At 38.6% G+C, this 27,795-nt stretch overlaps 2 protein-coding genes across 2 annotated transcripts; one reads left to right on the top strand and one right to left on the bottom strand.

Moving 5' to 3' along the window:
• Positions 1–3,287: 3,287 nt before the first annotated feature.
• Positions 3,288–27,666, bottom strand: LOC130556900 (fatty-acid amide hydrolase 1). The gene is made up of 15 exons (XM_057338248.1): positions 26,834–27,666; positions 26,306–26,419; positions 22,728–22,868; positions 22,515–22,648; positions 17,163–17,369; positions 17,010–17,050; positions 16,797–16,921; positions 16,576–16,701; positions 15,721–15,818; positions 8,206–8,305; positions 8,050–8,093; positions 7,635–7,674; positions 6,370–6,478; positions 4,589–4,738; positions 3,288–3,893 (listed from the first exon to the last, which is right to left on the bottom strand). The coding sequence occupies exons 2-15, from the start codon at positions 26,312–26,314 to the stop codon at positions 3,763–3,765; spliced, it is 1,455 nt and encodes a 484-aa protein (XP_057194231.1). The 5' UTR covers positions 26,315–26,419; positions 26,834–27,666; the 3' UTR covers positions 3,288–3,762.
• LOC130556901 (putative nuclease HARBI1) lies at positions 9,816–10,468 on the top strand. The gene is made up of 2 exons (XM_057338249.1): positions 9,816–10,047; positions 10,194–10,468. The coding sequence occupies exons 1-2, from the start codon at positions 9,816–9,818 to the stop codon at positions 10,466–10,468; spliced, it is 507 nt and encodes a 168-aa protein (XP_057194232.1).
• Positions 27,667–27,795: the final 129 nt, after the last annotated feature.

Genomic DNA, 27,795 nt, shown 5'->3' with positions numbered 1-27,795 from the left:
TCAATCACCAGACTGTTGAATCACAGAAATCTTCAAAATAATCGTTATTCCATAATCCGGCTGTACAAGCCTCCCCAGACAGACTTTTCTAGAAGACTCACTGATGTCTGCATTGTGTGTAACTGCAACATTTTTACATTTACTGAAGCGTGACGCGTGCCCTTGCGAAACTCAAAGTTGGAATGGGTGGGCGCCAGAGGTGTAAAGAGTACCTGAAAACCATACTTGAGTAAAAGTACAGATACCTTGCAGTGAAAATTACTCCATTACAAGTTACAAGTCACCAATTCCAAAACGACTTGAGTAAAAGTCTTAGAGTATCTGATTTTAACAGTACTTGAGTATTTTACTCATACTGAATGTAGGCTCAAAGCAGCACTAGTCCTCAACACTTGAGAGACACGTCAGTGAAAAACAAGAAACGGTTGATTCGTGAGGAGAGCAATCGCATCAAACTGAACACCTCAAAATTGAAAAAAATCAAGGTCGACACCATAGCCTACGTCTATTACAAACACCCAAGTCTCAGTTAAACTCAAGTGCTCATAAGGAAACCAATATCCTTCAAAAAGGTCTCTTCAATAAAACGCATAAATAAAATAATGTTAAGTAAAAAAGTCAAAGCCTTTTTGCATTGGACATGCTGGTTTTGGCCTTATCGCTGGCTGCAGTCATGTCCTCTTCCCACATAAAACACCAGCGATGTCAGCTACCTGATAATGCACCCGCATTCACATAAAGAAGCCATGTTGACAAGTTTCAGTAAGTAAGGGCAAAAATGCACAAGATATAGTACCTTCAATGCCCTGTAAATGGCAATATTGCTTCTTCTGTAGCAGAAATAAACTGCTGCAGAAAAAGTTAGGTGCCATGCAAAATGTAATGTGTTATTGCATTGGTAATTACAAATGTAGTGAAGTAAAGAGTACATATACTTATGAAAAAATGTAGTCAAGTAGAGAGTAAAAGGTGCTAATATCTTTAATACTCAGTACAACTACAAAGTAGCCAAAAAGATATTTAAGTAAAGTAACTAAGTACATTTACTCAAATACTTTACACCACTGGTGGTCGCGCATATTCTGACCTCTTGGCATATTCTGATCCAGTGCTCGAATTGAATCAAGTCTTATGGGGGTCCCCCCATGAGACTTTTTTTTTGGTGGGGCTGGGGGTTAGTCTCGCAATATACAATTTATACAAAATACATAATATATTTGATCATAATATGCATAACTATATACTATTTATTAAAAACAGGCTTACATAAAAGAACAGGCTTTTGTCATGAGGCGCTTGAAGATCCGTAAAAGCATGTTACATCAAAATACATTCAAATTTCTCAAAAACAGTAGAAAATGTTCAGATGGCTTTCAGGCTTCCGCAGGATATTCTCAAAAGTCAACACATTTATCCATAACAGTTTGTGATAATAATGTTTGTTCCAAAAGACTTGTTTAAATGCAAGAAACTAGTTTATTAGATATTAAATACATAAATTGTGACAAGACCGGTTGTCAGTCTGTGTGTTAGTGTTGTGGGGATTATTTTTCAACGATTTCAGTGCAGTTTACATAGTTATGTCCAGCAGGTGGCGGCAAGGGACTGTTATGAGCGAGTCTGTCAGTCAGAAGACTATTCAACCATTTCAGTCCAAAAGTCTGCTTTATTCAGGAACTAACTATGGCTATAAATAATATGTCAATCATAGCTATTTCAAGAGTGAATCCCTCATTTATATGCCGATGTAATTCCCGAAATTTCGCAGCGTGTATGTGGCCGTTGGTTTTAGCAGCATGAAAAACAAGTTTTATACAATTCTGAATGGATTATATATAGCACAGAAACCGCACAACGAGCACTCCCTTTATAATTACTAAAAGCTGTCACTCGTCTTCACCGAGATCTCTAGCACGCCAGAACCAGGCCTAACAATAATTTACGCAAGGAATGCAAAAGCCCCGACATGGAATTGATAAATATAGTGGAAACATATACAGAGAGAGAAAATTACCCCTCAAAAAAGTATGTAAGAAGCTTCCTCTTCCCGACTGCGAGTGGAGGTTTATTATTCTTAATTTTGTAGCTGAAGATAGCTTCACCGGAGCGACGCTAATCAAGCAGTCATGTCAACGATGTCCTGCGTTTAGCGGTCTTTAGCTGTGGGGCGGGGCGTTTCAAATTTAAAGAGACATGACAACTAGCCCATAAACAAACTCAATATAAATTATTGTAAATAATTAATTCACGAAATTTACCATATCCATTGCATGAATTTAATCACATTTGTCATGATCACTTTTACTCGAATAAAAATATCTGAGGGACCACCCTAAGTCTATTTTTTACTTCTTATGGGGGTCCCTAATGCCTTATGGGGGGTCCCGGGTCCCCCCAGTCCCCCTTCAATTCGAGCACTGTTCTGATCCCTAGATATAACTCAGGTCCTTTGGTATAAGGTCTTGTGCCCACCAAAGCATTATTAAGCGGCTGAAATGCTCTTCTGAAAATGCTACTGAAGATGCTTTGGTTGCTATGATACAGAATATCTGCCAACGTAATGAGTTAGTATATGATTTTTCAGATAGCCGTTTGTATAAACAACAAATATTAATATTGTGGAATGGGAATATCATCTGGTACAGACTTGGATACTCAGAGAACAAAAATATGAACTTCAGCATTGTATTTAGGTGTATTTAGGATGTGCCTTGTGGTTTTTGTCCCACCCCCCAACCAACGTGATTTGAGTATATAAGCAACATGTAAATCCATAAGGAAAAACATGAAAAATAGTATTAATAGTGGTGTCGCCCCAAAGGCAAAGTTCACCTTCAAAATAAAAAAATCATATTTGGAACGTTTGAATAATTTTGGGAAAATTAATGAGCACGTTTTCCCATTATTTCACCTTCCCTATGCCAGAGGTTTAACGGCATTCTGTATTTGTCTCCACAATACAAGTGATGTATTTCTTGATTACATTTCCACACTCAGGCTTGGATTAGAGTTCCGGATCATTTCAACAATGGAACAAGAATGAGAATAATGAAATGAGACAAAATCAAAATGTCCCTAATGGGCCTCCATCCTAGATGACTAATGTAAATGAACATACATAAATCCCAAACTAATATTTACATTTGGCTGCTGGTGATGGCGTCATGTGTCATTAACTCCAGCTACAGCTTTCTGAAGTCATTATTTCAGGTACAGAAAATAAACAGGACTCGTCTGATGAGGACAGCCTAGGACCAGCGACACTCAAAACAGGAAAATGGTTTTCCAACTAAGCTGTGATAGATTCAATTCCAGTTCCAATTTATTTCAGATTGTAAACAGTTAAACAGTAAACAATTACACTGCCATTCACAAGTTGAATTAATCACTTATTAGTATTTTCACATTTTAGAATTATTGTAATTATATAATTATAAAAACATTAGAAGAATTATTTTAGCATCCTTTACCTAGAATGTGCAAAACATTTTTTTCATTTCATTAAGCAGCTTCTTGAGGTCTCACACTGGGATGCTTTTTAAAGTGTATAAAAAAACTTTCTGTGCCGAGCTCTGATTGGCTGCTTTTTCTTGATTATTCAGCACAAAATCTCCCATTTGTAGTAAACATCATCATCATCATCATCATCATCTTTGTATTAAATACAATTTTAGTTTTGTAATCTGTTAAACTAATGAAGGAAGCCTTACAACAAAAAAGTTTGAGAACCACTTTGGTAGACAATGTACTGATGTTCAGTCTCTAATGTCGTCTGGTGTGTTTGTTATTGGCCGTGAGCTGCTCTACTTCTCTCATGAAACGTAAACACATTTCATCCTGCCACGGCAAAGACACGCACTGCACTGCCACAGGAAGACCCACACCACCTTCCACTGCCTGAAACACACACACATCAATGAGGACATTTTATAGATTATTTATTTTAAATCAGACTATAATAATCCCTATAACCAAAAACCAAACCAGGCTAAACAAAACTAGCAAACAAACTTTTTTACTAGCAAGTTTTATAGTATTATAATAGTACTATTATAGTTTTACTATATGTACAGTATGTAAACATTCTCAAAACACTGTCCACCACAAGTATAGTCAAAACCTATGCTATATTTGAGCCCAATTATGTCCAAATTAACAGGATAGACTACTATATTATCTACTATATTAAACTGTTCATTGTTTCACATCGAAAATGTATTTACGTGTGTGTTTGCATGTTTTGACTAAATCTCAAGGGTAAACAATGAGTTCAACATGAAATACAAAATAAAATTTCAAATAAAATCTAAAATAATTAAGTGTAATATAGACACAATAAACATAATATCCTGATACTTAGACACAAGTACAAAAAAGTACTTTAAACTTTATAGGTCTTAAATATGTCAGTATCCCTGGTCCCATTTTGTAATTATGAATATGCTGCCTCCTGGTGGACACCACCAGACACAACAATGAGCGTAATGTTTCTCTTTCAACACATTGAATTATTACAGCACAATGCACATAATTAAAATACATTAATTTTATGCAACAACACCAATGGTAAACCAATCTCTGTGAAAACTTGCCTTTACAAAGAGTTTGTCCAACATATCACCAAAGCAACCCTTGTACTGTTTAAGCTGCGCTTCGTCCTCTTCTGTCACTGTGGATACGGTCACAGCCCCAGCTGGGAAATTCAGCAGGTTAAAAAGGCCGGTGTTACTCAGAACACCTTCAGCAGAGGAGAAACAGAGAGGTTCATTACAGAGATTTTTAACTATAAAACACCAACAAATGATTTCATTAACCCAATACTGCACAGGGCTGGACAGAATGTGAAACGCTGAAACTCTATCAAACTCTTGAAACTTTGCATTACAATATTGCTAAATTAATAAGCAAATTCTATCATCATTTTTCATCCTCACGTCATTTACAAATTTGTATATAAGACTTTCTTCTGCATAACATAACAGAAGATATTTTGAGAAATGGCTCATCGGTTTTCTGCCCAATGGAAGTCATTGGGGCCAAATGTTGTTCGGTTACCGACATTCTTCAAAACATCTTTTGTGTTTAGTAGAAAGACTTTCTGTGAAGAAAGTCAAACTGGTTTAGAATGACATGAGAGTCGAGTAAAAAAACGATGAAATAATTTTAAATATTAATAAATGCTGCAACAATATTTTGCTCATTGACACAGATAGCAAGCATATTTGGCCACATGTGAAAATCATCTGTCATGGCTGAACATATATGGGCCAAATTCGTTTTGCCATAACTTTAGAAATGGCAGGAATGTTCAGTTGGTTCACATCTTGTTTTGGGGTATATGGCCCAGATAACAATGAACACATGAGAACCACACATGAGGCACATAGTGGGAAACATCAACTTGTGGCTGACATTTGGATTGTACTCGGAAAACAGTCCATCCTGCAGTCCACACAGCACCTTTCTCTTCTTTCCTCATAACTTTTCATGTTTAGGTAAGTGAGGTTTTGACATTTTAAAGTTCTTTTATTGAAATATGTACCATTTTGTGTCAGTATTGCATGCGATTAAGGATTTAGTAAATGGTTTCATTTATAAAGCTGTCACATTCGTAAAAAAAGTGGGGTTTCCTCAGCGATAATGGTTTAGCGATGAAACAACGCTCATTAAAAAAATCTGTCTAAAAATGGACTCTCCAGAGAACACTTTGTTAAGTGGGCCACAGGTCAGCAGTTTATTTGGGCCAGATCTGCACCAAAGGATATTTGCTGACTGGAGACGGTACATAATGCAATTGATAGCAACAAAAAAGGTCATTATTTAGGTCATACTTTGTCTCTGTCTGAGTAAATCTGTTTGAGCAAGATAAAATAATATTGTCTCATTAACCTTAAATCAAACCTGGTTAGGAGGAATCTGTGTGGTAAACTAACAGTAGTGCCACATCCACACGAAGCCACATCCACACGAAGCCAGAGCTTTCGTCCGATTTCGTCCGATCATTTTTTTCCTTTTCACGGCCGACTCAAAACGATGTAGTATACACTTAAAATAAGTATGTGGCGCTGTAATTCTGTCACAAAGATACACTAAAAACAGAGAAGATTTGGAGCATATGCATAAACTTTGCGTGCTGGGGTGATGACATCATCGTTTAAAAACATATACGGATCGGCCGCACACACGAAAACGCAAGGGTGGCGTTTTCAGATTTATCCACTCTGGGACCCGGTTTTAAAAAATGGCAGTTTCAGGCTCCCAAAACGCGGGATCTGTGTGGATGAAACGCCGATACGATACAAAATCTTTACATATACTGCTATTCATGTCTCCGTGTGGATGGCCTCTAAATTTAAGGTAAAACAGTACTGGTGAGTTTGCCACAGAAGAAGAAATTGTAGGCTGGTCCAAGCATAGGGCACAGCAGAACATCCAGATTTAGTCTTCTCCAATCTGCTACCACCTCATGAATGTAATCCTGCAAATTATAAAGAATTTATTTTTTACAGAAATGTTTCTGTAGCTCATTTGGTAATTTAGAACACATACAGTACACAAAGCCTGGATTTCTGGTCTGACACAGTGCTTCTTGTGTAAATCTGCCATGGATGTATCTGAGCAACACCTTTCTGGTTTGTGGATAAACCGGTTGAACGAGTTAAATCTAAAAGCTCGCATTGCATCTGCAAGACACTAGATCTTAAGACGCACACTCTCCTATATTCCTACACCCCATCAAGAACCCTGCGTTCAGCAAACGAGCGGCGTCTTGTATTGCCTTCTCAAAAGGGCAGTAAACCGCTTTCCCGCTCATTCTCCTTCACAACTCCTTCCTGGTGGAACATTGTTCCAAACTCAGTCCGGTCAACCAGAAGGAGGCGGGAACCGGCGAACATTCAAACCGATATTTAATCAAATAAACAAACAACAAAACGAAAGTAAAGGGCCGACAGCTACCTCATGGTCAACTGCCGGCCACACAAACATAAATAAAACTTAACACAATGTCCAGGTCTGGTCCTCTCTCGTTGTACACTCCTGTCGCTCGTCCTTTTATGCTTCCGATCTCCTCCGTGAGAGATGCGAGACCGGTGCAACGCGCAGCTGACACTCATTGTCACTCGTGTCACCGGCCTCGCACCGTTCCCTCACGGCTCTCGTCCCTCCTCCCTCGTTACACTTTGTATTAGCACCTATTGTATTATTGCTCCTGTATGACCTATCGCTTATTGCTCCCTGAACTCTTTGTAAGTCGCTTTGGACAAAAGCGTCTGCTAAATGTAAATGTAATGTAAATCTTAAGCTTATAGACGGTTTCAGCGGCAACAACCGTTTATGTGGCCCAAACTTAACTTCTGGTAGACCTCCGCAAAGAATCAATAACAGTTAAGTCGTTTTAATGTAGTTTAATACAATTAATATACAATAAAATAAATATAAAATAAAATGGTTTATTATAACCAAACACAGAACCCTAAGTTAACTTCGGGCCAGACGTGTGCGTCCGATTAAACCATCTATAAAGCAAATGGAAATTTAGCAACAGCTGTTGGCTGAGTAAAGATACGTCATCAGAGGAAAAGTTTCTAATAACAGTAACTCATAACCAGAACAATAACATGAAACTAGACTACCTCCACTTTTGCATGTTGTTCCCATAATTCTGATATTGACCTTTGAAAAGAAAGAAAAACATTGTTAATAAGCTTTAGGTAGGCAAATCTGTAAATGAAGAATAGAAAATATGATGGGATGGTGGTTTCATATGAAGTTGCATAATGTGAATTACACAGTAATTACACAATAATTATTGTAAAAAAGCAAGATTGAAGCTCCACCCCTAGACCTACAGCGAACCACCAATGGGGGAAAAGCAGATTGTATTAACACACACAAAATACTTTGTACAAATTCATACAAATACGTCACCCTGTGAAATAGTTACAAACTGGCATGATATGGGCTGGTCAGAATTTGTCTAAAGCATTAAGGATTCATGGAACAATACATTTTTAACAATACACAGACTTCAGCTGCTCTGTAACTCACCTCACTCCACAGACTGAATTCAAGGCTGCAGACATCCGTGGAAACTGGAGACAGAGGAAAACACAAACAAAATGACAGATTAAACAGATTAGACTGAATATTTTTGCAAATAGACAGCTAAAAGCAAATGAGAGGCAGGAAATGATTAAAACTCACAATAGGCTTGAGAATAACGGAAAGAAACGTCTTGACAAACTTTGGGAGCCTGTATGGTTTTATCTGAGCTCGAAGTGTTGGGTCAATATGCCCCCCTTCCCTGAAATCACAAACACACATCATGAGTCTCCATAAAAAAAACCTCAATCAGTATAGACGGTTTCAAAGTGACAACATAAACAAACCATTCGCACACGTATAGTGATATTAAACATACACTATTTATTTTGTTTAACATGTTGATTTTAGTGCTGTCAATCGATAAAAATAATTTAACTAACTAATCACGCACAGCTTTTATGTTTTTAAATATACTTTTACATTCTAATAATTTCACATGTTATCTCCAAATGAATGTAGAAATAACACGTTTCTTTAACAGCATCATTTTATGAATGAAAGCCAACATTCTAATATTGTTGTCTTTGCAACTGATGTCTTTATTAAAAAAAAAAAAATCTACTAATCAAACCCATTATAAGTGTGCCCTTCCATAAAGAAAATTAATAAAGTTCTCAAACACTTTACAGCATTTACTGCTAAATACATGAAATACAGAAGAATCCTCATTAAAGCTACAAAATCACATTGATTTCTTACTTTCTTTAGTTCTTTGATTAACATTAGTGACAGGAGTCACAGCAGCACATTTAAGAATGCGGCTCCTTTCATACTACACGAGTGAGCAGCGCGTAGGGAGAGCGTTAGCAGCGCATGCCCATTGTCCTTTCACACCGGCAGCGTATGCACCGCTCTGCCTGGGTAAAGCCTAAGTTATACTTGTGCGTTGGACCTACGCCATAACCTATGGCGTAGCCTACGTACGTAGACGACGCCGTCGTGAACATTTATGGTTCTGCGTTGAGAGTATGCGTCGTACTGCAATTACACCACCGCAACGCTAGTTGGCTCTTTGTGTTTTCACGGGTTTGCTCTTCTTCGCCGATGTTTTGTGTGTATGCTAGTGTATGCAAACGACAATGGAAGCTGATCGCATCTTAATGGAGTTGGAGCTGATCGAAGTAGAAAAACAGTTACTTTTAATTAAATTACTTAAACAAAAAGCTAGAAACCAGAGAAGGCATCGAAGGAAATGGTATGTACGACCTGTGAACCGGACGAGACAGATGGAGGGCGAATTTTCTGTGCTTGTCCGGCCCCTGAGAGACATCGACGAAGAAATGCATTTCAGATATCTTCGCATGTCTGCAGGTAGATTTGACGATTTGGTTCGTCGTGTAAAGCCATTTATTACACACCAGTGTACGCACAGTATGCCTATAGATATTACGCAGAGACTGGCAATCACCCTTCGAGTTTTAGCTTCAGGTGGAAGCCAACAGGCTGTAGCGGCTAGCTACAAACTGGCCTCTAGCACAGTTTCTGCCATAGTGTCTGAGATCTGTAAAGCTTTGTGGAAAGCACTGCAGCAATAGTTTCTTGTATGCCCTTCAGTCGCTCAATGGTAAAATATTGCTGCTGATTTTTGGCGACTGTGGGACTTTCCAAACTGTGTTGGCAGCGTAGACGGAAAGCATGTCAACATAAAAGCGCCACCACACGCCGGGAGCGACTTTTTTAACTACAAAGGCGCATACTCCATTGTTCTGATGGCCACATGCGATGCCAGATATCGCTTCACCATGGTGGATGTAGGGGGATACGGGCGAGAAAGTGATGGTGGGATCTTCAAGGAGAGTCGATTTGGTTCTATGCTGCTGGAACACGAACTGGACCTGCCCCCACCAGCCAATTTTCGTGGGACAGGTGTAATAATTCCACATGTGATAGTTGGTGATGCTGTATTCCCCCTACACAACAACCTAATGCGTCCCTTTCCAGGTATGTCATAGGCCCTATAAATGAAGTGTAATGGTTCTTTGTGTAAATGTGTGTATATATAATAATAATAATGCCTATACGTGTTCACAGCTTTTTTTACACAAAGTAATTACCTATTTATCAATGCTTTTTGTTTTGCTACATAGGGACAAACTTGCCCAGGGAAAAGCAGATCTACAATTACCGTCACTCCAGAGCCAGACGGGTGATTGAGAATGCTTTTGGCATTTTGGTGGCAAGGTGGCGGATCCTAGGAAGACCCCTAGAGTGTCGGCCAGACAAAGCTGTCAACATCGTCAAAGCATGTTGTGTTTTACACAACTTCCTGGCATACACTGATGAGGTCAACACAGCAGTGAATAGATACAGTACATCCCTGCAAATTTCACAGACTCGGACACTACAGGGTCACCTCAGCTAGGAGAGTGGTGCAGGGTGGTGGCAGGGGACACTAATGTATTTGAACCTCTAGATCCACGTAACCTTTCAAGGGCACGCTCCAGTAGAGCTGAAATTGGTGTGCGCAATGATCTAATGGCCTTCTTTCAATCACCCAATGGAATTGTGTCATGGCAGAACCAGATTGTGTGCCGTGGTCAACTTGGTCAATAATTTGTGTTGATGTAAATGTAAAGAAGCTGTAATTGACATGTAAACATTAATAAATACCTGTTATGAAGTCATGCTATTGTTCTTTATTTCCATCAACTATGCAATATAACAAATGCAAACTACAGTGCTCAGCGTAAATGAGTACACAACCTTTGAAAAGTAACATTTTAAACAATATCTCAATGAACACATCCAGCATCCAGTCTCTAAAAGAGGTCATTCTTGAAGAATGGAAACAGATAGATGTTGCAAAAAGTCAGCAACAGTGTTGCCAAACCGGGAACTTTCATCGCTGTTTTGGCTCAGTCTTTGTTGGAGCTCTGCTCGCCGTTCTTCCAACTGTGACTCTAGCCTGGCAACTTGCACTTGCATCCAATCATCGGTTTCTTTCCTGTTCCGTTTTTGTCCATTCCTTGGGCTGGGGAACAAAGAAGATGGCTGGAGAGGCGAAGGAGATGGCCTGGGGAACAGAGGAGATGGCTCGAGAGGCGAAGGAGATGGCTCGGGAGGTGAAGGAGATGGCTCGGGATGGAGGGCAACTTCTCTGGAAGTAAACATTGATGAGGATGATGAGGAAGAGGATTTTGTGCTGCTGGCATCACTACAACCCTATGATTTTGAAAAGAGTAGCAAAATAAAATATGTTAGTGCATTACACATACAGCTAATATATTCTGCATTTTTTAGACAGAACTATAAACACATTATATTACATTGCAATCACTACGTTGTTACGTTTGTTCAGTACGCATCAGTATGCCATGTACGGCGTGATAGCATTGATAGCTAGCCTAAACACAACACAACACAAAGGAAATGCTATATTTACCTCATCAAAGTTGGACTCGGTGACCCGGTGTTTTATATGCGGTGCGAGCCAAGAAAGGAATATATAAAAGGCAGGGACTTTCTTCCCGCCTGGGTCCCCGCTCCTAGGGGCGAGTTTCTTTCGGAGGCGAACGTACTTGTCCCGGGTGTTCTTCCATCTTTTCACGCATTCCGCAACTTCCAAACCGATGTTAGAGGAAATCTCTCTCCAAGAATTCGCCGCCATCTGACAGTCTTTATAGTCTGCCGAAGAGGAGTCATACAGATGCGTGTATTTCCAAACCTCTTCAATCAGACGCTCAGTAACTTGGTCGATGTCGATGCTCGCCATGTTGTTCTTTTGTGGACTCTGAACTTGCCGGAAGAAGATGCCAGAGAAGACGCCAGAAATGCGTAGAAGGAAGTACGATGCTCCCAAACCGACCAATCACAGCGCTTGCGGTCCGCGTTGAGTTGACGCGTTGTTACATTTTTGGAGAGGTGCGCGTCAGGTTACGGCGTAGGGTACGCGGCTCTGCGTAGGGTCCTACGCAGAACCATAAATTTGCCTTAACTGTTAGCACAGTAAAACAATGCAATTTCGCATTACGTTATTTAAATACATCAATGAGCAAAATATCTTCCAGAACTTCATCAAAGCGCTTTTGAAGTAGATTGCATAACTATGATTTGTTATATCCGCCTGTTTCATGCTCTTTTAGATCTACGTAGTACAAGTTATAATTAAAAAGCCATCATGGATACTTTGAAGGATATGAAGTCACTAAAGGGTTAACTCACCATGGGAGAGAGTGACTGACTTGTGATGCGATCGCTTTTCCCTCACACATCGATTTCCACTCCTTCATATGCAATATAAGCATAACATTTACGTTTTTTAAGTCGCTTTAATTGAGCGTGAGCAGCACAGCAAAAATAGACTCGGCGCAAAAATGATCGCTGCACTGCTTCTTACGCGCCGCTTCTGCGCCACGAGCATTAGGTATGAATGCTCGCATCTGTTAACATGTGCGCCGAAATAAATACGCACTGCTGACGTATGCTGTGTGAAATCACAAGTCTAATACGCTTCCTATTTTCACTACTCTTTGCATTCATTAAAAACTTTATTTAACTCGTTGAAGACTGTGCTTGCGAAAATACTAGACAAAATGTGCTTTCTGGCATAATCTTGTGTGTTTTTGTTCATTCAAGCGTGTAAGAGAAGTTAAAGGCAGGATAGGTGATCCTGTCCAGAATTTTTTTTTGTCATGCTGTTTGCAAATCTCTTTACATCCTGATAGCAATCAAAAAGTATTGTTGTCAAATAATATTTTATAATTATATATCATCCGTGAAAGGCGTAGGACCAAAAATTGTTCGCCCAATCAAAACGTTCTGGCCGAACGCTGTGACTGGTCATGTGTACATTTTCAGCCAAAGTATTTTGCATACCACTGCGCACCCTGTTCACACAGACATCATATGTCATCAGCGCGCTCACGTCCGCTGTGTCAATGTAGGGAGAATGGCGGACAATCAGCAACAATCAAAAGTTTCCTGCGGAACCGACAACAAGTAAATCTACAAAATGAAAGTCAGTTTTTGAAAAAGCAGTGACGAAAAAACTTCTGGATCATGAAAGAGGATAAACTCGAATTAACATTGGTTCAGCTTTTACATGATGGAGACAGCTCCGGCAGGCAAAGGGTCTGAAAGACGATATCAAGGTTGCTCTCTTTCTTTTGGACAGGTATGTACATGCTTTGAGAATAATTAAATGGATTTTGTTTGTAATTCGTTATGTGGATTTACGAAATACATTAATGTGTTTGGAGGAGGCTTTGGATGGCGAATCGAATATAGGGAGATTCCTTCAGGAATTTCGCCGCGATTCCAATACTGGTCAAAAGTTTGGATACATTACAATTTTAAGTGATCATTATTCAAGTCTGCATTTTATTGTTTAAAAATACAAATAGTAATAAATACTTTTTATTATTCAAAGAAAAAATTATCACACATTATAAAAAATATTATGCCGCACAAAATTTGATGAAATCAGCATCATGTGTCACTGAAGACTGGCATAATGGGTATGGAAATTCACCTTTGCATCACAGAAATACATTATATTTTAAATTATTAAAACAGAAAACTATTATGTTTTACAATATTACTGTTTTGTTCTGCATTTTTTATTAAATAAAAGCAGGCTTGATGAATAAGAGACTTCTTTCAAAATAATTTAGAACAGTAATGTGTCCAAACTTCTGACCAGTAGCCGTTCTGTATGATGACAGAAAACTGGCTAGCAGAAAGTACAAGAAAAAGCATCACAGCTTGTGTTAGCTAGCCTCATAAATTGTCAATGAAATAGTGCTAACTTACATTTAACATATCGGATTTACTGGCTGGCTAGCTACTGAATAAACACATTTTGGTATTTGCTAGTTAAACTTTAATACCATAGATAAAATATATTTAACCATGTTATATCAAAACTTATTTGATATATTGTATTGTATTGGATGTAATCTTCGAACTCAAATGTAGAACTGTGGCTTCAATATTCCTATGGTAGTCAGAGTCTGAAAGATGGGGATTTCCCACCCAGGTGACCAGCGCTCTCAAGTCTCACAGCACATGGTTTTAAACATAAATTTGTGTAATATTTAAGGACATTTTTTACATTCATTTGTGTGCAGGATTCAAGAAATGATCTGCGTTGTGTTATGTTATGGAAGTGCATGTAGGGGGTGTGGTCTCAATAGCCCTGCAGTAAGCAGTGTGCTGTGGGGATGGGATTGATAATTGTGCAGGGTAGAAATTCAACTGAAATTGCATTAAATCTGGTTGTTTTAACCAAGATTCATCTGCAAGATTTTTATTCAACTACATTTAAGTTCCCTGTTATAGGGTAACCTGCAATTTTGTAAATTCCCTGTTTATTCCCATTAATTCCCATATATTACCGTTAATTCCCATATTTTCCCATTAATTCCCATGGAAAGTTTCCAGCCTTGAAAATTGCCGGAATTTTGCAACCTTATATTATTAAGTAAAACCGAGCACCTGTCAGTTTGTGGAGTTTGTAGTAGAATAGACTAAAATATTTTCTACATATTCCCCATTACAGGTGCATAGGTGCAACTTCCTTTTAATTGTTAACAGGGGTATAAAGCGATGCCTTTTATTCAGGTTTTCTTTAACAGGAAGACAGATAGGTTGAGAGTGACTCTAGAGGGACCAGCACCACTTCCACTTGTAACACTGTTTGAAGAATTTATCTTCCAGAATCTGACAGTAAGTTTTGGGCTTTTAAGTTAACTTGAACTGGGGCTGGTTCCTCAAATTCACACAAAGTTTGTTTGTTCTTGTGGAACGCAAAGGAGTCACAGTCCAGTTTGGTTTGTTTACTTTATAGAAAAGAATCAATAATAGTGAATCGCATCTGAGGCTGTCAGTCTCTTAATGTTCTATCCTCTTGTGTGCCTCACAGAATATATAAGACATACACAGTTGGTACAAAATAACATGACCAGTTTTATTCCTGATAAAAGATTGCACTTAATTTGTAAATTTACACTATTTATAGTAGCCTATACTTGACTTTTATACCTCTGTGTGTATTTGAGAGTAAATGGCTTTTATACAAGTATTGCATAGAAGGTTTATATGCTCTAAATATGTATTTGTGAATATTTCATATACATAATAAAACAATGTAACATAATGTGATGTTTAATAAATTATTATATACACAGGCTAATTTATCTATTAGTTTTAAGTATTTTAAGATTTTTAATGTTAATTTTTAATGTTTATTATGTTAAATGTTAATTGTCACGTAATTTCACAGAGCTGATATCAACATCGTTTCAATGTTATGCAAGCAAACCAATTGTGTCGATTACAATAAAATAATAATACAAATTAATATTAACATAAATAAAATATAAATAGTTATATTATTAGACACTAGCCAAACACAGACCAGAAGTAAACTTCAGTCCCGACACGCGCGTCCGATGAAACGGTCTATAAAATACACATATCTCTAGAATTCTTGATTCTGATTGGTCAGTTACAACATTCAGCTAATGATAGCAAGGCTGGATATCCCTAACTTACTGTATGCTTCTCGATGCCTAACAGGTATTCTGTAACCTTATTACAACCTTATTACCCCGCATCTATTGACATTACTAACAATTTACACAAGATGTTTGAGGAGATGATAAAAAAACTCACATATGTTTGAGGAGGGTCGCACCTTCGTCAGCTAGAATTCCTTTCACAATCATATCATGCACGGCGTTGAAGACCCGTGGAAATTTGAACGGGACCAGCTGAAGGGTGGAGGACACATCACAACATCTGACCATAATGCTTCTCTAACTGTACGTTCACACAGCCGCCGTCGGGAGCATCAAAAATCGTTCTGGCCGCCCTGCCAACAACGCTGTAGAAAGATTCGTGGACGCTCTGGCGCTCTGACGTAGACCAAAGTTTACAGGGCTGCGTTCTCTGGAATCCTCTCAAGCGGTGGACTTCTACGTTCCTATTGGTTGCCGCCGAACTGCGTCATAGCTCATTACCATAAAGTTGACCTGATTTCAACTCTCCTCGATGCCCTCAACGGCCAAGAGGTGCGGCGCCGCTGCTCACATTGAAAATGAATGACTTCCAGCCACTTTGACGCTCTCGATGGCGGCGGTGTAAACGTACAGTAAGACAAATTAAAGGGACAGTTCACCCAAAAATTTTTGTATTTTTAACATTTGTATTACCCCTATGATGTCCTCTAGTTACAGAATATAAAATATAAGAACAACAGTAAAGGTTAGGTCATGTAATGGCGATAATATGTGTGTGGGGGGTTATTTTTGTAGATAGAAAGACTGCATATGGTCATGACTCATGAAGACTTTATTATTAAACTGTAAAAATGAATCACTGTCAGTAGTCATTTCTGGGACATCCTGCCTTCAATTTTCTACTATGGAAGGATATGTAGGCAGGTCATCCATCTTTATTTTAGTCTTTGGTTATAGACTGCAGCTTTAATAATGCATCAGAGAATTAAACATGTTTAGCTGTGTGTACCGTGTGTCCTGCTTTCTCCAGGAGGTCCTTGGTTTCCCTGAAGGCCCTGACCATACTTGGAGACGGCTGGAAGTAATCGTCTGTTTCAAAATAACCAATCCTCAGGGGCTCTGAGCTCTCATACACCTGTTTAATTAGTGGAAAGAAATCACATTCACATTACAGATTACATACACAGATCTACAAGACTGGCTTCTGGTGTGCTAGATGTTGTTCAGGACCTTGCGGTTGAATGGTATGGGAGGGACAGTGGGGTCCAAGGTGAACATGTCCTCACAGAGCAGCGCCTGCATGAAGAATGCCAAGCTCTCAACATCCCTCGCCATGGGGCCGATCGACGACAACACTACACATCAACACAACACAAAACCGTGATGCAATAACACATTGATGCTAATTCATGAGGTTTATGATGACTGGGTAAAGTGCTGTACCTGATTTCTGGCCTCTGGCACAAGAACTGGCTCCACGCAAACTACATAGATTTGAAAGAAATTAGCCAGGAACTAAAAGCAGGAAAATTCAAGTATAAATTAAGAAATGTTTATATATACAGTATATATCTAACACAGATGAAAGAAAAGAACCTTATCCTGTTTGATGTGGGCTTAAGTCCACAAATCCCACAAAAGGCTGCTGGGATCCGAACGCTCCCTGCAATGTCAGTCCCCAGACCCAGGATGGACCCGCCTCCACCAATTAGAGCCCCTTCTCCTCCGGATGAACCTCCACAGGTCTTCTGAAGGTTGAAGGGGTTCTTAGTTTGTCCATAAATGGGGTTACTGCAGTCATAGCTATAAAGTGGATTGAAACAGGCGGTTTGGGCAGGTTACAATTTTATTTCAATTCAAGTTTATTTTTATAGTGCATTTTACAAGTCGCATCTTATCAAAGCAGCTGTACAGAAAAAAATTGTTAAACAAACATTTAAAAAATATAGCCCAAATAACAAAAAAGAGACCCTTCCAGTCCAGTGTCTGTTGAATTTCAACTAAATGAAACCTCAGGAATGACACAGTCATCCAACAGCAACGTGAAAGACTGACAGCATGACGAGGCACATGAAAATTGTGAGAAAAATTGAGGTCATACAAAAAAATATCACATGAATAATTTCTGAGCTTTACACGTACATGTATATGTTATTGTTGCATTGCTTAAAAGTGAATATGAACTTTTTATTTGCTGTTTTTTTCAGTATTTTCACCTGTTTTTCCAGTTTTCATTTGCAGCAAATATAAATAATATTTGTATTTGAAATTTTGGAGATATAATATTGATATAATTTAGATATTAATACTAATTGTTATGTCTGGGCAGGCAGGAAAACAGGGAGAGGATCCAAATGCAGTATAAAAGGTACCTTATTAAAGGGGTGGTGCAACGGTGTGTCATGCATTCTGACTTCTTTACAATGTTAAACGTGCTGTCTTCTCATGCTTAACATGGTCAACTTGTCAAAAAACGAGTTGGGCGTATTACATAGTATTTCTGTGCTTGATACACTTCCCCAGCGATCGTACATGTTTCGGAAAGTTTTTTTCGAACATATAAAACTGTTCCGTAACAATTTTTCTTAGTCCTAATTGGACAATTCTCCTGGAAAAGCATGCGGCACGCCCACGTGGCAGCAAGGAGAGCAGGAGAAGGAGCATGCGCAGAAGTCACTTTCACTTGTGTGCAGGAGAGAGAGAGAGAGAGCATACGTTTGCGAAGTTCAGGTGTTTGTTTGTTCACTGCATTTGGGTGATGAATGTTATATAAACGGTGGATATAATGCTGGATTTGGAGATCGTTTGAAACTGATATATGGAGCCGTCCCAGCGCTAACAGATGCCGGACATGAACCGCATGCGGTGAGTGAAACTGATGTCTGTGTTTTGTTGGCAATGGGTGCACACGTGCTTTAGTTCAGCCTACCCCTCCCCCCTGCACGCACCGTATGCTTTCGGAAGAAATCGTACAGCTGTATCTATCTTTTATATATGTGATCAAACTAAATACTCTTTGAAGATACGAAGTATGCAATACTACTCTATAGGTGCTCAAAATTAATATGAGATTGGCAGAAACCGCGTGTGTTAGGGCCGCTTTAAAGTCCACAAAATAACTAAGGTCCAAAGAGTAAGATCCAAAATACACGAGACATACAATGAAGTAACATTAAACATAACAGGTAGAACAACTGACAAAGGACAACTGAAACACTGGGGTTTAAATATACAGAACTAATGAGGGCTCTAACAAGGAAACAAGACACACCTGGGAAACCAATCAAGGGAAACCAATGAACAAAAGAACTACAAACATGGGACAGGGAACAGGAAATAACAAAAGTGCACAAACCAAAGGGGAACACAGAATGAATCATAACAGAACCGAATTGGACTGGCGGCCATCTTGCGAGCAGGCTCTGGACTGGCGGCAATCTTGCGAACAGGTACTGGGCTGGCCACCATCAGCATGGGAACTGCAGGCTTACTGCCCCCACCCCCCTCAAAAAAAAGTTTAGGGGCAACCTCCTCCGCCTTGGGGACCCACAAGACGAAAGAGCATAGTCCATAAACTGCGCCACGTTTGTCAATTAGCACCCAGTCCAGAAATAAGGGAAAAAAAAGTAATGTCCAAGAAAGTTTGCACATGGTCCTCGAGGGAATTATTACCTTGGCGAAGATGGGCCAAACGGACTGCTGGATCAATAAGTGGTCAGTTGTTCTGTTATGTCTGGGCATGCAGGAAAACCGGGAGAGGATCCAAATGGAGTAAAAAGGTACTTTATTAAAGTCCACAGAATAACTAAGGTCCAAAGAGTAACATAAGATCCAAAATACACGAGACATACAATGAAGTAACATTAAACATAACAGGTACAATAACTGACAAAGGACAACTAAAACACTGGGGTGTAACCTGATACTTTTTTTAGTACCACCTCGGTGAAGGTTCCAAGTGTACTGTACCGATACCAAAATGTGATGTGTTTACACACAGATCACTGATTGGGCAGAGAGAATCATTACCAGCCTCATTGGATTTGCAACACAATAACATGCATTTTAATACGTAATATTGGCATTTCATTATATGCTTTGTGACTGTAATATACTGTAGATTGAGACCCTTAACGCAATGCTAAATGCAAGATTTGCTTACCCTCGTGCGCTGTCGATCAAACCAAATGATCTGCTCATTGCTTAATGATTTCATAAACTCTCTGGTATTTTTAGCAGTATTTTGTTTTGTTCCCATCGATATGCTCCATTATTCATGTGTTGTACGTTTGTTTGTGTCGCGTTTACAATGATGCTACGGCAGTAGAGGCGGCGCAACTATGACAATAAGTTTATAATCCCACCCACGTTGAAGCGGTACTAAATTGTAGTGGAAAAGCAAACTGAGCCGAAGTGAAGTGAGCTGTTCCAAGCCGAGTCGTACTAAACCTGAAGTTACCATGCAGTGGAAAAGCGCCACAGCAAGGAAACAAGACACACCTGGTAAACCAATCAAGGGGAACCAATGAACAAAAGAACTACAAAGGACTACAACATCGAACATCGAAGTGCAAAAACCAAAGGGGAACACACTGAATCATAACAGTTATAGTTCACAGAACTAATAATTTTACCTTAACACATACCTATAAATAGTAAATTCAGAAAAACTGAAAATAATTTTTAAATGGTCTCTTAATTTTTCCCACAGCTGTATATATATTATTTTCAATTTTTATGAAGTCTCTTATGTTTTTCGCATGCTGTTGTGTCACTTTACGTCATTCCTGAGGTTTGTTTCTGTTGAAATGCAACAGACTCTATACTGGAATTTCCTCAATACGTGCAGAAAAACTGATTAAAGGCAAAACTGGAGTGGTCTCTTAATTTTTTCCATGGCTTTGTGCACTAAATAATAATTCATTTAAAACACAGAAAAGAAGTGCCAGTAGTGATGTTTCAAGTACAATGTAAGAGTAACCTGAGAATAAGTAATCTATGTGTGATGTGCTGGTATCATGTAATAAAGTCAACATGGGTTGGACCACATAACTACATCAAATCAAATCCCTTTATTGTCACTCAACCATATACGCAAGTGCAACAGTAGGTGAAAAACTTGGGTGCAGTTCCGACCAACATGGGAGTATGACAGATATGTAGATTACAAGTAACAAAGAATTACAATACTAGCGCCCAATTAATACCACTAGCGCCTCAGAACGGAGTCCCTTGCACAGCTGCCACAAATACGGCTACATGATGTACCACATCTTGCAGACAAATATTTGCTTACGACAAGATCAAAGCTAGATAAAGGATACAAATTCTTCGTTGAACGGTACCTGTTTGATTATGAAGGTAAGTGTTTTGTTTTATTTTTGTGTTAGCGAAGGTGCTAGGATAAGTACTTGAATAAGTGTTCTGTCAGTTTATTTTTCACTTTGTTAGATTCCAGCGCGACGGCAAAACGGAAGTTCTTCTTCTTCTTCTTCTTCTTGTTTGTTGCAAGATGGATGTTGCGATGCACTGCTTTGCGAAAAGGCGGAAGTTAAGTGACGTCATTGTGAAATGGGCCTATTCTTCCCATGCATGTTAAATACTTGTGCATGTTATGCATGAATGCATGAATGCATGTTAAATACTTGTGCTTGGCTTGTAAACTGAACCTCAGCTTTGGAAAGAAATCTTAAATATATTAGTCAATAAGAAATATTATTATATAAATATTATTAAATCAACTTTCACCTCTCATAAAAAGTTTAATGACTGCGGCGCGCAAGTGTTTGATGTCAACCGTGTGTTTTATGACCGGTGGTAAAATCACACTTTACATTTGTTTTACAGCAGTAGATGAGGAGTTTTATCTTAAAATCATGCTTACCGCTTCAAATCCAGCTGCTCTTACATAATGTCTGCATTTTTATCACTCGTTGCATTGTAACGGGGTCATAATACACAGTATGTCATTAGCACTGAAGATAAAACTTACTGGATGACCTCTGCACTTCTTGAAACATCTGATATGTGAAGAACACAAGTCTTATCTAACCACACTTAAAAGTTAATACCAGTGGCATTCAGGTTATAGTTGAGACAAAAATCAAAAGTAAAAAAATATTATATTTTGCTTTGTGAAAATTAAAAGAAAGAATATTAAAGCACCACTATGATTTATTTTATTGTAACGTTATTATAAAGACAATTACTGACATTTTTTACCTTTATATTTTATTTACAGTATTTATTTGGACTAATGCTGTTATTTTAACCACCGTATGATTGTCATTATGTCTGTTTTAGTAAAACTTGCCCATTTCTGTGGGGTCGTAAGGTGCGAATACGTGTTTTTCTGTGTCTTTGGTGTGTTATAAGTTGCCCATGCATGTATTAGACACGTAAAATTGCAAAAATTAAAGCGTCTGAACAGAAGATGCATTCTATCTAAACGCGAATGCTCACCCAGACCTGCCTGAAACACCTCGTGTAACCACACCCCCACAAATCTACGTCATTTCGTGGTATGATTTGACTAAGACCGCCCAAATATATATGCAAGTAAGGTGGGCGTACCTGTCAGTACAATTGCTTTGGAACCTGATGTTCCAACTATGGTAAGAGGCGTTACATTTCCGTCACACGCTTGCAGTATTCGACCAATCACTACGCACTGGTTAACTGGCCAATCATAGCACACCTCGCTTTTCAGAGCGATGAGCTTTGTTAAAAATCTGCGTGTTTCATAGAGGCGGGGCAAAGAGGAGATACAAACATGCATGGTATGTGGAAAATAAAGCGTTTTTGAACCTTAAATCGTGTATACACATTGCATTATATAGCCGTGTCCTATCACCCCTTTAATGTATTTGGCATCTTTTTTTCATCACTCGTGAATACTTTAAAAATCAAGTTGCACATGGTCAACAATGATGCTGGCCGTTTACTCACCTCAGAAGACCCTGCGGCACATTTGTCTTGACGAAAGGAATGGCACCCTGTCTCTTCAGCACAGCAACAACCACACTGTCCATAACAGCAGGCTGATCCAACTTACACAGAACTCCACATGTAGAGTCATGACCCTGCACGCACAATCAGGAAATTACACACACTGCAGACAGAAAGACCGATCACACATGTGCACAGTTCTTTTGGATTTACCGTATATCCTAGATTATCCTTGATGCTGATTGGTACGCCGTACAGAAGCCCATTCTTATGAGTGTCAATGTTTTTAAGCTGCTCCACGGCACCCATCAGCATCTCGGTGTTGCAATTCAGTTTGTCATTCACCTGCAGAGCCTTTGGAGCACAACACACATCAGCATCGGTTTGAGACATGTTGGTTTCATTCCAGCATCAGAAAGGTTCAACAAAAATGTGTTTTTTTTTCATCACAGCAGTAAATAATGACATCACAGCATTAGCTAATAAACAAAATAAAGAAGCGGGGTCCATATTAAGCCATTAGAAATAATAATAAATGTATTTTATAAAGCGCCTTTAAAAGTTGCTTTCTCAAAGCAAACACAACAATATAAATCAACACAAAAGTTACATGATTACATTACATAACACTAGAAACCAAAAATCAATTAAAAGCCAGCCTAAAATAAAACGTGTTAAGACCAGATTTAAAAATACCTAACGAATTTGCTTCCCTGATGTCAACTGGGTTCCACAATTTGGGGGCATAAGATGAAAAAGCTCGATCACCCCTAGAACGCAACCGTGTTTTAGCAACAACTAGAAGAGCCATCTGGGAAGAATGCAAGGTGCGAGTAGGTGTATAAGGTGTTAAAAACTCTGCCAAATACTGAGGAGCCAGACCATGCAGTGCCTTATATGTTAACATGAGAACTTTCAAATCAATGCGGAATCTCACAGGGAGCCAATGCAACGAAGGCAAAAACAGGAGTTATATGAGCATCTAGCCACAGATAGAATTCTTGCAGCTGAATTTTGCAAATGTTGAAGTTTGTTAATGTAGAATTTGGAAACTCCAATAAGAAGGGCATTACAGTAATCAATACGGGAAAAAACAAAATAATTACTCAACCTTCCCACAACAGAGTAAGCCAACATTGGAAGTAAACGTGCAAAAACTCCATCAACAGATAAAAAACAAAAAACAGTATGGTTAATTGATTGCCATTTACAGAATGAGACAGTACAAGCACTCTAGAACATAGTACCTCTAAATAAATAAAAATCAGCAGAATGGTCAGAAAAGTCAACATCAAATGATGAAAGTTTTGATACACAGTCTACATGTGCAATTACTAAATCCAGAGAACGAGTAGCAAAATGAACAAACTGTGTCAAATTATGACAATCCAACAGAGACAAAAAGTCACAAGCTTTCTGGTCAACGTTTACATTTATTCATTTGGCAGACGCTTTTATCCAAATTTTAAACCCAATGTTGTCAACAGATCAGCAAATTCTGTAAAAAATGCTGTGTTAGGTCTAGGAGTGTAACGGTTCTCGGTAAATGATTGAACCGCACGGTTCTCCACCAACAGTTCGACGCGTTGGACTGCGGCTCATCTTAAATCTGATGACTAGGAGTGTAACGGTTCTCGGTAAATAATTGAACCGCACGGTTCTCCACCAACGGTTCGGCACACGGTGCGGCTCATCTTAAATCTGATGACGCATTTATAATATGGTTCGTTACAAATTATAATGCATAAAACAGACTGACAAAGTTCAGCTAATGTATGTTTGTCGATGGATACACATTTAATACCTACAACAAATCAAATAACGTAGACAAATTTCAATAGGATTGACGTATGCTGTAATATGATCACTCATTTATGCTTTCATCATCCGGGTGTTGTGAGCGCGCGAGTGCAGGTGAGACCTGAACAGCACATTTTTCTATTTAAACTACACTCATTAAAGCCTTGCCAATTTAAACATTTAAGTGCAAGATGATGCAGAAGAAAACTCGCTTGCGCACTGTGAGAAGATCCGAAGCGCGCACAAGTAAAATCTCAGACATGGCGCAAATATTGAGTTGTCTTTGAAGCGCTTAAACGGACAAATTCACACACGAAGTAGGTCAACATGCCCCTCTTGTCGAGTATCTTAACAAACATAGTAGGTTATGTCTTAAGTGAACGGACGAAACGGACGAAAAACAACGCATGTGTACAGTATCAGTGTACTGGATCGGTTTCATTCCTCTTAAAGCGACAGCAGCATATTCCTGCTGTCTGTTAAAAGTCAAGGAAATCACTCACTGCTTGTGACTCAATAGCTTCTGTAACTTCAATTATGATTCGTCTTTATTTAATTTGTACATATGCAATGTTATGTTTTATTTGATTACTTTAATCCATTTCTACCTTAAAAGGTATATATACAGCATCTTATTTAATTTTCTGCTTTGCTCTGTTGTTTTATTGGTGCTGTTACTTGTAGCTTGATTATTTGTTCTTATTTTTATTTGTCAGTAGTCCCTTTTCCTGAACATAGCACAAATCGAACCGAACCAAAACCGTGACCCTAAAATCGTGACAGACCGAACCGTGAGTAATTTGAACCGTTACACCCCTAGTTAGGTCTGATGTACACCGTAACAATGACAGTAGCATAATGGATAGATATACTTAAAGCCAGACATTCAAATCACAGCAAAATCGCCAGTGTTAAAAAGGGTCAAATTAACTCTCACAGTGTTTATATAAAAAGTGTGGATTATACAAACACTGCGAGAGTTAATTTGACCTTTTTAACACTGACGATTTTACTGTGTAGTGAAACGAGGTACAGGCACAAATATGTCTTTATTTTATTTTTTTGAATGAAACTTTTTCATTACAAATTATATTATCAGTGTACCAATATGACTGAAAAGTTGAATTAAAAAAATACATTCACCCCATTTCTTTAATGACAGCATGGATTAGAGCTGGCACGAAAAAATATGATAATACAGAATATTTTGTGTGCTTCTATGGGGGTATGCACGTGTCGTCGCTTTCCCACGTGAACACGCCGGAACGCGCCTGCTTGAGTGGTAAAACACTGGGCAAAATTAATGGTTACAATATCAGGAAACGCAATTCCGCGCAACATTTCAGTGTCTAAGAACACCTGATTCCTTTGTAAATCATAAGGTAGTCGTAAGGATCACCGTCAAGTCCAGCTGCTTGTAGTAGTCCAGCTGCTTGTAGTTTCAGCAAATAATTGCGTGTTTTAGTCCCGGATTTTGTTCCCCCTATTCAACGCAGCCATTTTGCCTTAGTTTTACCACTCAAGGGACCGTGTCCCGGCGTGTTCACGTGGGAAAGTGACGTCAATGCATACCCTCTATACATGCAATCTGACCTTACATACAAATTCTGTTAACATCTAGTGTTAAACAAACACTAGACACAGAATCTTGACTATTTTATTTGTTTTCTTACAATCCCAATGTTTTTTCCGGGTTATATACTTAAAAATATATATTTTAAATTCCAGATTTTTACCTACTTCTATGTAAGTGTTTACTTTGCAATATCCTGTAAATGTGTAATTCTTTGCAACACATGCAGGACTCTAGCAGTAATAGTGTATTGCGTAAGTGATTAATTATTTGGTTTCATTGTTCAGTCGAGCTGACACACTCAACACATTCAACAAACGCTGCTCTGTTATCAGGCTAGATAAGAAAGTCAATTTAACATTAATTGCAAATGTACGAATCTAGAAACATACAGACACAATTGTAAAGAAGTTACAACCTTTTCCATAAAGGCGTAAAGCACGGCATCTGGCTCCAGTGCTCCATCCTTGAGTTTTCCAGTGAGATCAGGCAAAGACAGAGAGACTATGGAACTGCTCTTAAAGTCAGGGTTCTGGAAAATTACATAAATGCATTTAAAAGTATCATTTTTATTTGGAGGACATGTTGTCAGTATTTCACAGAGCTAAACAAAAATTATAATTTCACCTAAACACATACCTATAAATAGTAAATTGGAATGGTATCTTACTTGTTTATTATAAATACATGTAATCTTCTAATTACAAATTCATATATTTTATTTACTATAACAACATGAAGTGAGATCAGACATAATTCAGGGTTTTGCTTTTAACCAAATAATTATTTAATCCCAAAACGTTTCCAGGCATTCGTGATGTAGAGATAACATTCACAGAAAAAGAAAACTATAGACCGACCAGAAAAACTAGGAAAATAATATGTGTGGACAAATAAAATGTCCAAACATTTTCAAAGATTTTATGAATAAAAATATAACATTTACCGTCTTTTTAAATTGCTGCAAAGCTTGTTAAGCATCATGAAATGATTTTTCTCGTCTTTGCCGTGCCTTCAGTATTTTCTTCTGAATTTTCCGACTGTTGATGCTTTTCTTGAAGAATATTAACGCACCTGCGACGCAAGCTGTGGCTGTAAACGCTAATCTCCAGTCAGTGTTAATATCTAGATTAATCTGCTGTAAATTAAACATCCCCATAACTGATGCTAGTTGCAACCGAGTTTAAGATCACAATCCTCCGCGTTCGGAATGACCGCTTTGACTTTAAGAACTCTGGCAGGTCACCGACCGAGAAACGCAAACAATAGCTGTGTCCCAATTCGGGGGCTGCAACCTTCTAAGGTTGCGGATTTAAAACAAGGACTTGTTCTTCAAAGCACGCAGCCTCAAACGCCCAAGTAGCGAACTGAAATGAGACGCCCTAGCCTCGCCGAGGAGCTCCTAATTGCGTCACCTGCTGCTCATGTTGCGTGATGACAGCAGCAGCACACAGCAGAGACGTTTCTGTTTTTTTTTTAAACAAATGCGGAGCCAGAAAAATGACATTTTATTTTAGAGCATTGACACGTTTATGTAGATTAAAACAGCCCAACGGTATTTTAAATTAACCAACCTTATAAATGTAAAACACAATAATGTTAATTAACAGCATCATATATCATATTAAAACACTGAAATGGACCGTTTTTAGAATAACATACTTTTATTTAACTAAAATTTCAAGCCGTTACAGGCGCACAATGAATCTTGGGATAGCCAAAGCTGTGAAGGATACATTCGTTCTATCCCTAAAAACCAGCGGAAATAAGGTCGCATTTTGGGGCTGCATTTGAAGCAACCTTTGAATCGGTACAGCCTTTTCAGTCGCGCTGCTGTGACGCAATCGGTCTTAAAATGCAGCCTTCAAAGAACGCAGCCCCCGAATTGGGACACAGCCTATGTCCTAG

Source organism: Triplophysa rosa, linkage group LG7, assembly GCF_024868665.1.
Source record: "Triplophysa rosa linkage group LG7, Trosa_1v2, whole genome shotgun sequence".
NCBI classification, from domain to species: Eukaryota; Metazoa; Chordata; class Actinopteri; order Cypriniformes; family Nemacheilidae; genus Triplophysa; species Triplophysa rosa.
This window is presented reverse-complemented; position numbering and strand designations above follow the sequence as displayed.